The 14718-nt window shown below is 40.6% G+C and overlaps 1 protein-coding gene across 1 annotated transcript in view; it reads right to left on the reverse strand.

Moving 5' to 3' along the window:
• The window catches only part of ADGRL4 (adhesion G protein-coupled receptor L4), a 106490-nt gene that overhangs the window by 20355 nt on the left and 71417 nt on the right, over positions 1 to 14718 (reverse strand). The window contains exons 8-13 of the mRNA XM_065409842.1: positions 14197 to 14313; positions 11919 to 12112; positions 10526 to 10696; positions 8784 to 8987; positions 7267 to 7487; positions 7086 to 7152 (exon numbers count right to left, since the gene is read on the reverse strand). Coding sequence (XP_065265914.1) covers positions 7086 to 7152; positions 7267 to 7487; positions 8784 to 8987; positions 10526 to 10696; positions 11919 to 12112; positions 14197 to 14313 — 974 coding nt within the window. The remainder of the gene's footprint in view (positions 1 to 7085; positions 7153 to 7266; positions 7488 to 8783; positions 8988 to 10525; positions 10697 to 11918; positions 12113 to 14196; positions 14314 to 14718) is intronic.

Genomic DNA, 14718 nt, shown 5'->3' on the forward strand with positions numbered 1-14718 from the left:
ATGGCAGATGAAATTCAATATTGATAAGTGCAAAATAATGCACATTGGGAAACATAATTCCAAGTATACATACAAAATAAGGGGGTCTAAATTAGCTGTTACTACTCAAAAAGGATATGGTGGCATCATTGTGGATAGTTCTCTGAAAATATCTGCTCAATGTGCAGCAGCAGTCAAAAAAGCGAACAGAATGTCATGAACCATTAGGAAAGGGATAGATAACAAGACAGAAAATATCATAATGCCTCTATATAAATCCATTGTATGCCCACACCTTGAATACTGTATGCAGTTCTGGTGGACCTATATATTAGAATTGGGAAAAAAGTACAGAGAAGGGCAACAAAAATTATTAGGAGTATGGAAAAGCTTCCACACAATGAGAGATTACAAAGACTGGGACTGTTCAGTTTAGAGGAGAGATCATTAAGGGGGGACAAGATAGAGGTCTATAAAATTATGAATGGTGTGAAGAAAGTGAATAAGAAAGTGTTATATTTACCCCATCACATAAACACAAGATCCAGGAGTCATCCAATGAAATTAATAGTCAGCAAGTTTAAAACAAACATAAGGAAGCACCTCTTCACACAACACACAGTCTACCAGTGGAACTAGTTGCCAGGGGATGAAGGGAAGGGCAAAAGCATAACTAGGTTCAAAAAAGAATTAGATAAGTTCCATAATGGGCAGGACCATCAATGGCTGTTAGCCAAGGTGGTCAGGGATGCAACCGCACGCTCTGAGTGTCCCTAAGCCTCTGACTACCAGAATCTGGGACTGCACGACAGGCAGGGGCGACTCCAGGCACCAGCGCAGCAAGCGTGTGCCTGGGGCGGCAAGCCGCGGGGGGCGGCCTGCTGGTCGATGTGAGGGCAGCAGTCAGGCAGCCTTCGGCGGCATGCCTGCGGGAGGTCCACCGGTCCCGCGGTTTTGGCGGCAATTCGGCGGTGGGTACGCCGAAGCCACAGGACCGGAAGATCACCTGCAGAAACGCCGCCGAATCCGCGTGACTGCGGACCGCCCGCAGGCATGCCACCACCGGCCACCTGATTGTCATGCTTGGGGCGGCAAAAAACAGAGCCGCCCCTGAAGACAGGACATGGATCATCAGATAATAGCCTTGTTCTGTTAATTCCCTCTGAAGCACCTGGCATCAGCAACTGACAGAAGGCAGGATACTGGGATAAATGGACCATTGGTATGACCCAGTTGGACCGTTCCTATGTTCTTACAGTTGGCATTCTATTCCTGTATAGGAGCACCTGAAAAGGAACTCTGCATTTATGAGATACCTTTCCCAGGAAGTAATTTCAGCCTGTACTTTCCAGGCCCAGTTTACAAGAACAATCTAGAAATTGCAAGGATCATTTTATAAGCCATTTCTGTAGTTGCAACCACCACAATTACCAATTGTTTCAAGAAATTAGAGCCTGAATCTGATCCAAATCCCTTCAGTGTCCCTGAAAACACATTAGAGGAGTAAAAATGGAAGAACACAGTAATGATGTCCTCCTTACAACACAGCACTGCAATATCTGGATGAAATGTCAGAGAGATCATTTTATAGTGTCCAGTTTTGGATATCTTCTAGTCTCAAGGCCCCATTGTCAGGGATCATGTATGTATTTTGTGATCACAGAGGGTGGTCTTATAAATAGTAATGACTGCACTGATAGATACCATTGTTAAACTGAAGTGCATACCTAATATGTTAATACTATTGCTTATAATACTTTCAGAACCCAGTTCTCTGCTCTGGTATGCCAGGTTCATATCAATGGAGTTACATAAGTGTAACGGGACAGTTGAGTCAAATCAGACCTGTGTATCTCTGCATGTCTTGTCGGGGTGCAAGTACTGTTACTAGGGGACATTTTGATTGAATTAATTCATTATGGCTGAAATTCAACCCTTGCTGCACCAAGCCCAACTAAACAGGCTTTGTGTGGGAAAGATGACAGGGATGGGTGAGTAGGATATTGAAAGGGGCCCTCTGATGGCTGCTCATCCAAAAGCAATTGATTCTTCTTTGTATCATCTACTCAGTGGCTTCCAGATGCTGGATCTGCATAAGCATAGCTCTCATGGCTCTGTTCCTGGCCCATCCCTGGAAACCCCTCCTCAGCAGCTTACTGGGGAGCTACTGCAGAACTCTTCTCTGCAGTGTGTGGGAGTAGAGGGCTTCATCCTGCCCCATTGAAATCAGGGGGGGCTTTGTCAGGGGCCTTTCTCCCTCTTACACAGTACTTAATGGGCAGCTTCAAATGTGTGGGAGGCTCTGCATGAGATCTCCATACAGAGGTAGACGTCATCCTATGCTAACATTATGTATTAACACTACACTGTGTGCAAAGCATGTTTTCATTTTACATTCTTTCTGTTGCATAGAGATTAAAGCTATAAGAGTGCATTAAAAAAACTAGAACATTTTCTCTCATTTGTATACCTTTTATCGCTGGAACTTACTTTTGTATTTGCCTCATTCAAGCATACAGTTGTGGGTGTGTGTATATATTTTCTACCCTTAAAGTCTGTAGTAAATTCATTTTTATATTAAAAAGTTTAAATTGTTCTTAAAAAATAATTTCTTCAAGCTTGTAAGCTTTGATCTAATCTGTGGCACAGTTTTAGTTAAAATGGTTGTGGTTCTAAAAGATTACAAGTATTAGGAAGAAGAAATAAGAAGATGTGAAGTTGTGGATATTATCTTCAGCTTTCAGCTTGCTTTACAAAGGTTTAAAATGCCCTTTCTTCCATAACCCAATCTAGCAAACTTCTGACCCACTCCTTTTGATGTACAGTCATCAATCTAATAAATAATAAATAATAATAATTAATTCTTAGATAGGATCAATAATGCCACTGGTTATACTTCAGAATTCTAACGGAACCTTAATATTAATAAGCAAATACCTTAGGCAATAGTGTTACTATTTAAGCAAACAGAGAGGAACATAGCTTGTACTCTTGATGATAAAGACCTGAGCTTCTTGCGTTTAACTATTATTACAGTAGATTTAAAGACCAAAGATCTGTTTGAAACAATGCACCCAGAGGTAGATTATCCATCAGCACAGAACCAGTTCTGTTCTTAATCATTTACATGTTGTCTCAAAAGCATATTACATTATAATCCCAAACCACAAATCTCCTAGGGCTCCATTCATAAAAGCAGAAAGCACCATTTACAGTACATGGGTTTTCCTGTTGACTAAGAATGTAATGTTTCTGAGTAAGAATTAGAGCTGCGGTGAGCTGTTCATTAGAGATTTGAACTCTGGTGTACAAATCCCTTTAGGCTTGCTTGGAAAAGCCTGTGAACTCCCTGCCATCAGTTAGTTAGGCTCAGGATTAAAGGCAAGTTTGAAAGCTGCCAGTATATATAGTTCTATATCTGAAGATTCTGTTGCTCTATCTGTTTATCTCAGAACAAAAGTAGCATTTCCTTTTCAAAGTACTTAATTGTTTTGTGTTTTTTCTCAGAGATTTCTCTACTGATTTTAAATTAATTAATCTTTCTCTGGAATAGCAATCTTGGAAAGCCTTATGGTAAGAAACAGGGCTTACTAATTAAAAAGGTATTTCCAAGTACTCATTGCCTTGGAAAGAGCATATATTTGTTACATTCCCTGCACCTAGCACACTATTTGGGAAGGAGGAACAACAAGAATGGAAATAATGCCATCAGTATCCATTCCACAGAACTTAGTACTGACTTCGTCTCCTAAATCAAGCATTTCATAAGATATTTTCTATTTTCTCCTTGGAGAGTTACGTGGGTTGAGGTTTTCGAAGTAGAGCAGGCAAATTAGCTAATCCCCTGAAGTACTTTGAAAACATTCCTGTGTATTTCACTTAATTTCCGTTACTACCCAATCAAAACTATCAAAAAGTCACACAGCAGCAACAGAGTCCACTGTGAATGGAGTACATTCCCTCATGGATTTAGTAGTGTGTGCACACATGGTTATTAACAGATAATAAGCAATGTGTAAGAATATTGTTAAAATAAAGTGTCAGAAAGCACTTTCATTGCACAGGCAACCACAACAAAACAATTGTTGATTTGATTTCCTGACCTGCTACAGCCATGTTGTGCTGCTCCACGGATGGAAAGGGCTTGGAAACCAGTCAGAGTGGTTTCTTCCTGGAGAGGGGAAATTACTTTGTGGTGTAGAACTGACATAGTGGGTCTAACTCAGATGTGGGCAAACTACGGCCCGCGGGCCACATCTGGCCCGTGGGCCCGTCTGGCCCGGCCCCTGAGCTCCCGGCCGGGGAGCCTAGTCCCCAGCCTCTCCCCCGCTGTGGGGAGCGCAGCTGGCTCTGGCCAGGTGTCATGGCTGCAAGCTCCTGCAGCTGGTAAGGGGGCGGGGAGTCCTGAGGGGCAGTCAGGGAGGAGGGGGCGGTTGGATGGGGCGGAGGTTCTGGGCGGGAGGTCAGGGGATGGGGAACAGGGAGGGTTGGGAGTGAGAGTCCCGGGGCGCCTGTCGGGGGGGGCCTGTAAGGGGGCGGGGATGTGGATAGGGGTCGGAAGGGCAGTCAGGGGACCGGGGGGGTGTTGGATAAGGGGGTGGGATCCCGGGGGGCAGTTAGGGGCGGGGGGGTCCCGGGAGGGGGTGGTCAGGGAACGAGGAGCAGAGGGCAGTTGGATAGGGGGTGGGAGTTCCTGGGGGGCTGTCAGGGGACAGGGAGCGGGGAGAGGTTGGATGGGTTGGGGATTCTGAGGGGGGCAGTCAGGGGGTGGGAAGTGGGAGGGGGCAGATAGGGGGTGGGGGCCAGGCTGTTTGGGGAGGCACAGCCTTCCCTACCCGGCCCTCCATACAGTTGCACAACCCCGATGTTGCCCTCAGGCCAAAAAGTTTGCCCACCCCTGGTCTAACCCATTCCAATCTGTGCCCCATGATCTTCTTGGTGTAGGGGGCATGGCAATCAGGTTATCATTGTATATCACGTATTCTACCTACTCCTGGATGATTGGTCTGCTTCTGGGGTCACAGGTGACTAGACATACATGAGAGTAGTTCTGATGTTACTCTAACTTACGACAAGGGCTGAGCGGGCTCCATAACTGGGGAGCCACAAAAATGGGGTTAAGCTATCTTTGCATCTTTTCTCTTAGGCTCTGCACCAAGCACAGCTCAGTTGGACCTGAGAATTGACACTCGTATGTATATACTGTGACGATTTTTATATTTGGATCCCATAGTTTTATTGACTGGAGTTCTGGATACTAACAGTGAATTAATCTAAGGCATAACACTGACAAGAAATTAATGATAAAAGGAAAAACTGATACCCTCCCCTGGAGATATGAGGCATGGGAATGGAAAGAACAAAGAAATGTGGACCTTGTAAGTTATGCTCTCAGAAGAAGTGGATAGAGTCCATAAAGGAGGCAGGAGAAATGGCATCCTAAGCTTGTGAAGCCCTACGATCTAGAAGACAGGAGAAAACTGAGTCTTAGTGAGGAGTTGTCTCTCCTCACTGCTCTTCTTGCCCCCTTTCAGCCCTGACAATCTGCCTCCTGCAAAATCTACTTTTGCACTACTCTGATCCTGGAGTTACTCTCCACTGGTCTGCTTCCCATGGAGAAGTTAGAATGACTTGAAATTTGCCTATGGTTTCTGTGCTAGGCTTGGAAGGGATGGGTGAGTGGGGGCTATATTGTCCTGAGGGCGATTGTCCTGTATCTGGTAGAGTTGTCGGAACGATGCACAGCTAGCATGACAGAGCTCAAGATTTGGTCCCCTAACTTCAGTGGGAATTTTGGGTACACACATAATGCAAGTAGAATTGGGCCAAAATATATCTGGTATATTATTCAGCATTAAAGAGGTTAATATTTTCATGTACGTAGTCATTGCTTAAACTCTTTTGCTTTCACTCTATTCATGTTGAGCACTGTCACTTGCTCCTTTTAAAAATCCACAAAATTTATCACCAAACACATAAAAAATTAGCTAAGGATTGTAACTGAACTGACCATAGAGGCCATAAGGCCTCGGGTACGTCTATACTTACCTCCGGGTTCGGCGGTAAGCAATCAATCTTCTGGGATCGATCCCGGAAGTGCTCGCCGTCGACGCCGGTACTCCTGCTCCGCGAGAGGAGTAGGTGGAGTCGACGGGGGAGCCTGCCTGCCGCGTGTGGACCTTTGGTAAGTACCTTTAAGTTCGAACTAAGGTACTTCGACTTCAGCTACGTTATTCATGTAGCTGAAGTTGCGTATCTTAGTTCGAACTGGGGAGTTAGTGTGGACCAGCTCCTCCACTATACCTTCTCCTTCTTAGAGCTCCTGCTATTGTCTGATCACTGTCAATCTTCTCACATATAGTGATGCCCGATTACAGATGGAATGGTTTGTTAAACTTCAAAAGCATTTCTAAGTGCTGTAAAGTACCAAAAGATGTCTTATTTAGAATGGAACATATAATACCTGCCAAATTTGCAGGTTTGAAACCACTTCCAATAAGAATTAAAAAGGCCCTCTTCCCATCTGAAATAGGGCTATCAATACTTGACTTGTCTGCCCACGTGAAATAGAGGGTTCTTGTCTTTGACATCGCAATTTACTTTAAAATAGCTTTGATGATGACAGGGTACATAGGAAAGATAAAACCATAAAGATGACAGTCTAATCTTCTAAGATGACCGATCACTGATAAAAGATTAAGTAACGCAACATTTCAAATACTAGATTATCTGTCTGTTGGCATAGTGTCTGTATACAGCTCCTGCTGAGCCTTGCTAAGATACCACTGACATGTGAAGATGTTGCTTCTTACAGACTAAAAATGCTGCACAGAATTCCTCAAACTATCAGGTTAAAAGGAAAAAAAAGAAGAAACAGCCCTGATCTGCCATGGAGTTTTATTAGTCAAACATTTGTTTTCCAAGCTAGCAAAGCATTTAGATGTACAGCATAGAAATAATTTAGAGACACTATAAAAATAGTCTTAAACCTTCAATCCTGCCCTATAGTTAGCACTCACAGATAGACTGCCAATAGTTTAGTGATTATTAAACACCTTTTATTATCAGTTTTACAAACTATAATAAAAAAGGGAAATTATACTTACAAGAATTATTAGACATGCTGGTCCTATAAAACTCCATATAAAGTTATTCTTTGTGCTGAGCCAACATCTGAAAAGTAAACAGCACAGAATGTCTTGAAATGTGCCCAACTCCTACATATACTTCCTCTGCATTCCTACACCATGTTACTAACTGAAACAGACATGTAAAACAGCAACTTACACTTCGGTAGTGCCGTAATATTTATATCCTAGCGCTGCTGAAATTCCAACCACCACTGCTGGACTCACGTAACCAAAGATATAGAAGTTCTTGTGTAAGAATCCCTTGTTGTAGATGACTCCCACAACTATAAGGTACAGGTGTATGCCTTCGATGCACATCCATGCAAAGGCAGCTAAAAGGAAATAATGGAGTAATCCAGCAGTGATTGAACAGAAGAGCTAGAAAGTCAACCAGAGAAAGCAAAGTCATAAATAGTAATTAATGTATTACTATTACAATACATGACCGGGGGCTCTGTTTATTAATAATTATGCCAAAAGGGTATTATCAGAGTCTAAATTTAACCATGACTTAGAGATACTTGGCCTAAACACAAAACTAAACCTCTTCATTATTATTTTTCTGTAGCAATCTGTAAAGCAAAGAAAATATATTTAACCTTTAAAATCAAGCTGTGGATATGTCTGTGTCCCCTTACCCAAATCCCTCTAAATGGACACTCTTGACCCCACAACTGGAGCTGACTAGTCTATATATTGTGCTGAATTAATTAAGATGTATTTTTCCTTTAGATACCAAAATTAAATTGCCTGGCAAATCATTATTTAAAGTTTTATTTTAAAGCATATGGACATGCTTTTAGTAAACAATGCTTGTAAAATTACACTCCTCAGTCAATCAATACTGGAGAGCTGTCTCAGGAATTTCAAATGATATTTTTCAATCAATTTAAAATACTGTTCTGCAATACATGAGAAAAGAGAAGATGCTTTTTTAGCAACTGTCCATTATTAAAATGATGTCAAGCTAATTCAAAAATCATAATTATTAATATCTGACATGTACTACTAAACCCAGGGTTGTGAGTTCAATACTTGAGGGGGCCATTGAGGGATCTGGGGAAGAAAAAAAAACATAACTAACTGTCAGGGAGAGTACTTGGTCCTGCTAGTGAAGGCAGGGGACTGGACTTGATGACCTTTCAAGGTCCCTTCCACCTCTATGAGATAGGTATATCTCTATATATTCTAATCACTTTTAGATCTTATCTGGTAGATGGCACTTCTAGCAGCACAGTGTCTTTAACACAAGGCTGAGGCTTTGGTTCAGGACTGACTCTGAGGGAAAAGTGCCATACATTGATTCACCAGCATTGCTTTGTACAACACCTAAATGCTTAGTTGGTGGAACTGTTAAAGGTCAAAACATTAGGGTTGTGAAATAGTTGAAATACCAACCACACCGAGGCCAAGTTTTCAGATAGCGTAAACTGGCAAAGCACTATTGAATTCAATGGAGCTACATCAATTAATGTGTCTCTATTTCTTGAACTAAAGCATGCACAATAAAAACACTTTGTATTCACCATAAGTACTGTGGAGACTAGGATGTTAATAGCACTAGAACGTTCATAGTAACATCAGAAAATATTGCATGCTATATGGAAAATGGTACTTTATACTGTATATTTACTTTGCAAATGTAAAAATCAAGGAATGACAAAGGCTACGCACCTTATTATTGTTCATATTAATTCCAACAAGAAAGATAAGTTCTGCCAGGAAAAGACTGCAGCAGAGATTTTTGTGAATTGTCGTTCTAGTGCTTTGAATTTCACTGAAGAACCAGAAGGTAAAAATGCACATGGAGAGGCAAATCAACGAAATAATTATTCCTAGCTGAGTGATTCGTGTAAGAATGTTATAATTTGTAACACCCTGGGGGAAAATTATATTATAATAGTTAAGAGAATAACTGTGTACCTTGTCAAAAAAGCATCATTCTATAATATACTCCCTTTTACCTTTTTGCAAAACATACATCAAAACTGTTTGTAGGGTTGCAGTGCAAATGCACACTTTTGATAAGCTCAAAAGTATTTTTTTTTTGGGGCAGATATAATGCTCAGTAAAACCAACAATAAAATATATATATTTCAATGTTCTTAACACCAGTGATGTGTTATTTCCTTGCATAATATCATTTTAGTATTGATATCTGGTAATATGACTTTAAAAAAATCTAATCTATTACTAAATGACAAACATATTGGCAACAGAAAATGTATTAATACCTGACATTAAAATATTACCCCATCAGTGACTCATTCATATTTGCCTACATAGAATAAGGGCATCACTTTTCTTCAATGTAAACATGAGCAATAAAAGACTTGGAAATCACAACTGCTTAAATCAAATGCTAGTTCAAGATACTTAGTATGGAAATGGTCTAAAATATTATGGGCTATTTTTAATGATTACGTGCACGTATTTTCTGTGCAGAAGGACAGTTACATTGGCTACTTGGTATTCAGCAAAAAGAACCTCTGAAATACGTGACTGCATAAGGGCAGGCTGTTGCTGGCCATAAAGTATATCTAAGTATGAATTCTAAATACAGGCCCAGAGATTATCCTCTTTTTAAAATGAACTATATCAGGACCCCTCAAAAGTCTTAAATTTGAACGGAAGACTTAAGATGCTATTTAGCAACTAAGAAGCACCCTCTATCAGTATGAAGTGCACAGTGTGGAAGAATTGTCTCAGCACAACGTATTCATGCTAATGCTCTTCTGATCACCAGTTCTGATGCCTAAAAAAGCTGCCTCCTGAGACTAAACCTAGGCTCCTATATATCTATATCTATATATATATCCTGTATGGATTCCAAAAACCTTAGGAGCCTTTTAATGTAAATGGGGCACAAAGTGCGGGAGCATTTTCACAATTCTGTGATGTTTGTGAGGATCCCTGTTTTAATGTTCATGAACTCAGTCCTGCCTTGCTATGCCTATGCAATTTTCTGACAATGCTATTGCAACTCAGGGGATACATTTAAAGGAGACATTCCAGATTTTTAGATACTAAGACAAATATATGACAAAAAAGCATTGTGAGCAAAATCCCAGGCCATATGGTTGCTGACCACTTCAGATACCAGTTAAATCCCAATGTAGCCTTGAAGAGGGTTTTGAACTAAAGAACAACAGACTAAAGGTTTGGAACAAGATTCTTTGCTGCATCACTGTCCTGTCATATTGCAAAATGGACACAAAGAAATTCAGACAGAAATGGGAGGAATTGTGTTTTCACTGTTCACAATAAATTGTGTGTTTGCTGAATAAGGAAAAAGAGATGGAGCCAAAAGGGGGGGGGGGGGGAATGGCAATAAATTATATTAGTGGCAATGAAAAAAACCACATTAAATGAGATCTAAGTATTTGGTAAAACACTAAGTGAAAAATAGCACTTACAACAGAGCCGCCTGAAGACATCAAAACAGCAAAATGAGTCAGATGATTACATTTGCAGGAGGTATGAGTAGTGTTGGAATGTGTCAGCTCACAGCCTTCGGTAGACCAGTTGCCATTCATTGTGTCTGCTGAGTAGTTCCAAAATGCACATTTAATATCCTTATCTGCAGTCTGCAAGAGAGATAAGATGTTTTACTGATGGTGAAAGGCAGACATTTTCCATCAAGAGACTCTTGTTACATTAGCCAGAACAATTCATTAAAAATTGTATTTTACTGAAGGAAGGTTCAGGAAAAAAAACAAACCAAAACAAGACTCAACCCACCCCCCACTCCAAACCAACCTTCAGAACATAAAACAAACAAACAAACCTATCCCAGGCAATTAAAAATAGCACAACATTGAAATACCTGATTCACCTCATTAACAGCAGACTAAACAAGCTGGACTGATCCAATTACCCAACCTTCCTGGCATTTACAAAGGTGTCAGAATCTTATATCTGGTACACAGCTATATATACATACATGCACCTATTGAATGGAACAACTTGCAACATTACAGCCACATTGCTGCCCCTATCCTACCCAATAGAACAGCTTGGTTCCATTCTTTCCTTCTCATTTCCTGCCTCTTCATTTGCAGCCCCAAGGCAGCATGGGTCTTTTCTGTTCTGTCACACTGAATACCTTGGGCACTTGTAAAGCAACCTGGGGTGCCTCAATCTACAAGTAATGTGAACTAGAAAAGGACTTTAGGCTTAGCTCACTGCTCATAAATGATCTTGTGTTGGAATAGTCACAGCACATGGAGAAAACAGATTTGTCCTATACATTTTATAAGTCCAGCCAGAGGGTCAGGTGGGTGGGGAGAGGAGGAGGGAGCCAGGGGTACTTAAGGCCATTTCTGGCTCAACATCAACACACTGACATCAAATGTGATACTGGCAACTGCCAAGACCCCAATTATTATTATTTGTATTGTGGTAGGACCTCGGAGTGCCAGTCATGACATGCCATGGGCCAGGGCCCTGATGTGCTACACGCGCTAATGTGCACAGAACAAAAAGCTTCTGCAGTCACTTATCCTGTGCAAATCCGCTTCAATCTGATTTGAAGTGTTTCCCTTTTATGGATATAGCTCTAATCATCTGACAAACTGTTGGTGAGATTATCTGAAATACAGAAAGGTCAGAAGCCGGAAGATTCTCTGATCACACTCATAACTTTTTGCTCACAATTACAGTCCAGTGACTCTGTAGTTATTACTGTTGACATACTCTAGAAACATTTTCCCATGGTAGCCAACATATCCTGTAGGTACAGTTATATCACATCAAATAATTACAGTACTGTTTTCCTTTCTTCAGACGTTGATTAAAATAAAATCTTACCTTGATGTACTTTAAAGTAAATGTTATTTTCTCAAGCTCATAGAGTGTAGGTGGATTTGAATTAATTGCAACAGCAATAACTGATGAGCTTACTGTCTCTCTCTGCTCTGAACTATCTTTCGATGAGGAGTTTTTAGATGATGAAAGCAAAGAACCAATATTGCTATACCTCAGAAACACAACTGCAACAGTGCCTATCAATCAAACAGACTGTGTTTAGTAGTTTGTGGGTTTTTTTTTTTATAGTAGAACAAAATTGAAGACATTAAGGAAACAATAAACAATAGACATTATTACTGCTATTGCATAAAATATGCAAAACAGATGGAATCTTTGTGGAATACTTATAAAAATGTTTTAGAGACAATGAAATATAGCCTTATTTAAAACAACGTAATGTCCACTGGAATTAAAAATGTGTGTTTATATTGGATATTCTAATAGGATAGATGCACATTTTTTTCTGGAGCAATATATACTTGCAGCAATACTACCTCTGGCTGCAGGTCAGGTGTCAGATCTTGTAAGATAAACAATGTTAATTATAGGGGATAAAATCCTGGCCCCAGTTTTAAGTTAATGGGAGTTTGGCCATTGATTTTACTGCACCCAGGATTTCGTGCCTGGTCAGTAACTGAATAGGAGACATGAAAGGCACAGAAACCTACAGTAATATGTAGGATGCTTCCTCCTGAGTCAGTATTGATACCATGCCCTTCTGTGGTGTTTGGGAGTGAGGATTTGATTGGCTGAAAACCCAGGTAAAGACAGAGAAAGAGCTCAAGGTTGGTTTTGCCAGATTTGGGGCACTAGTTCTGGTGTTCTGGCAAAATTCTAATTTCTTATTATTATCATCCATATTTCAGTGACAGCATAAGGCCCCAACTAAGATCAGGGCCCCAATATCCTAAGTGCTATCCAAACACATAGTAAGAGAGTCCCTGCCCCAATAAGCTTACAAACTAAATAGACAAGATACACAGAGCTACCGAGAGTTGTGAAGTGACTTGCCCAAGGTCACCCAGCAGATCTATGGTTGAGCTAGAGATAGAGCCCAGATCTTCTAAATCCCAGAAGCCAGTGTCCTGTGCATTACACTACACCAGTGGTTCTCAAACTTCCTTACACTGTGACCCCCTTCTGACAACAAAAATTACTACACAATTAAGGGCAGGGTGGGGGTGGGGCTGTAACCTGAGCTCCACTTCCTAGGGCTTAAGCTGAAGCCTGAGTCCCACCACCCAGGGCTGAAGCCCTTGGGCTTTGGCTTCAGACCCGGGCCTCAGGGAGTCTAACCCCAGCCCTGGCAACCACATTAAAATGGGGTCGCAACCTACTTTGGGGTCCCAAACCACAGTTTGAGAAGTGCAGCACTACACTATCTCTCGCAGATCATTTAGGTACATTAGGCCTGCCAAAATTCTCCACCTTGTTTCAGCTAAACATTTTTTCTTCACTGTCTGTCCTAAAGTGTTATACAGTGGTGCTATGTGCTATTACACAGCTGTTGTGTTTCAATTTAGGGGGATAGTATGAGGGGATTTCACATAAATGGTATATTATCCCTCTAGGTTCTCAATATAGCCACCATCACTTTTGTACATCTCTGTGTGGTACTCCCGCCACTGCAATCAGGGTAACAGCTTCTTGGTTTCAAAGGACATTTGACTGGGTATTTTTCAGGAGGGGTAACTGAGTCTGCAAGTCATTCCTTCCACTTAATCCAACTCTGACAGGTTGTAAGACTTGTCTACTGTCTTGGCTTTCTCTTTGCTGAGGAGTGGGTTGAGATGCATGGGGTAGTTGGGAATGGGAAGTTTTATTGTGCTGCTGATCAATTCATTCCTTGGGAGGTGGGGTCAGTCTGGATGGGCTAGTTATACTTGGATCTTACTTTACATATTTTTAATATATGTACACGCACCTCGAGCTTTAAGATCGCTACAGAAATATGCTTCCTTGTAAAGTACTTTAGATGTGCCAGTATGATCATTAGTATTTTAGTACATTTAAAACATATTGTAATAAAACATACAAAAATGGAGGGCGGTTTCCATATAAAAACTGGCAAAAATAAGAGGCATAATATTCCTGCGGTGCATTACACCAGTGGAAGCTGTAGATAGGACCCAGGGCTAGACAACAAGGTGTTACAAATGCCTTTCTCTATTGCTATCAACGTCACAACTGCACAGTTAGTGAATTATGCATCTGATTTTTGCCAGCAAGTAGGTACCAGGAATGCTGCTTAAACCATTGTTTAATGGCTTTTTCTTACCATTAGAATTAGGTGATTCCTTTTTCTTTGGAGATATCTTTATATAATCTCCTCCTATGTGTGCATGAGGGTGAATGTGTTTCATGTGGTGCGAATCAAAAGCAAAAACCTTGAGAGCTGTAAAAAGAAAAATACTATGCAAATCACTTCCATTACAGTCTAATATAATTTACAGTTAGGTTAATAAATGTGACATCAGATTGCATAATTGTGAATTTTAAAAATACATCATTGTGCCAAATATTTCAAGGAGAAATGCTATTAATAGGTACATGTTTGCTTTAAACCTCTAGACTTTGTTATTCTAATGTATACATTTTTCTCTCATACCTTTTATTCTTTCCATGAAAAATATGGTCTTTTATTTACTTTGCATTAAATTAGGCACTGGAAAGAATAATAGGTTACTTTAGGAAGAGCTATTGCTTTATTAAAAATTCATTTCTGAAAGGGACCACAAATCACAATTATAAAAAGCAAAGGATAAAATCCTCCATTGAATAGTAACATTCGAAAAAGCCA

The sequence above is a fragment of the Emys orbicularis genome, chromosome 8 (genome assembly GCF_028017835.1).
Source record: "Emys orbicularis isolate rEmyOrb1 chromosome 8, rEmyOrb1.hap1, whole genome shotgun sequence".
Lineage (NCBI taxonomy): Eukaryota > Metazoa > Chordata > Testudines > Emydidae > Emys > Emys orbicularis.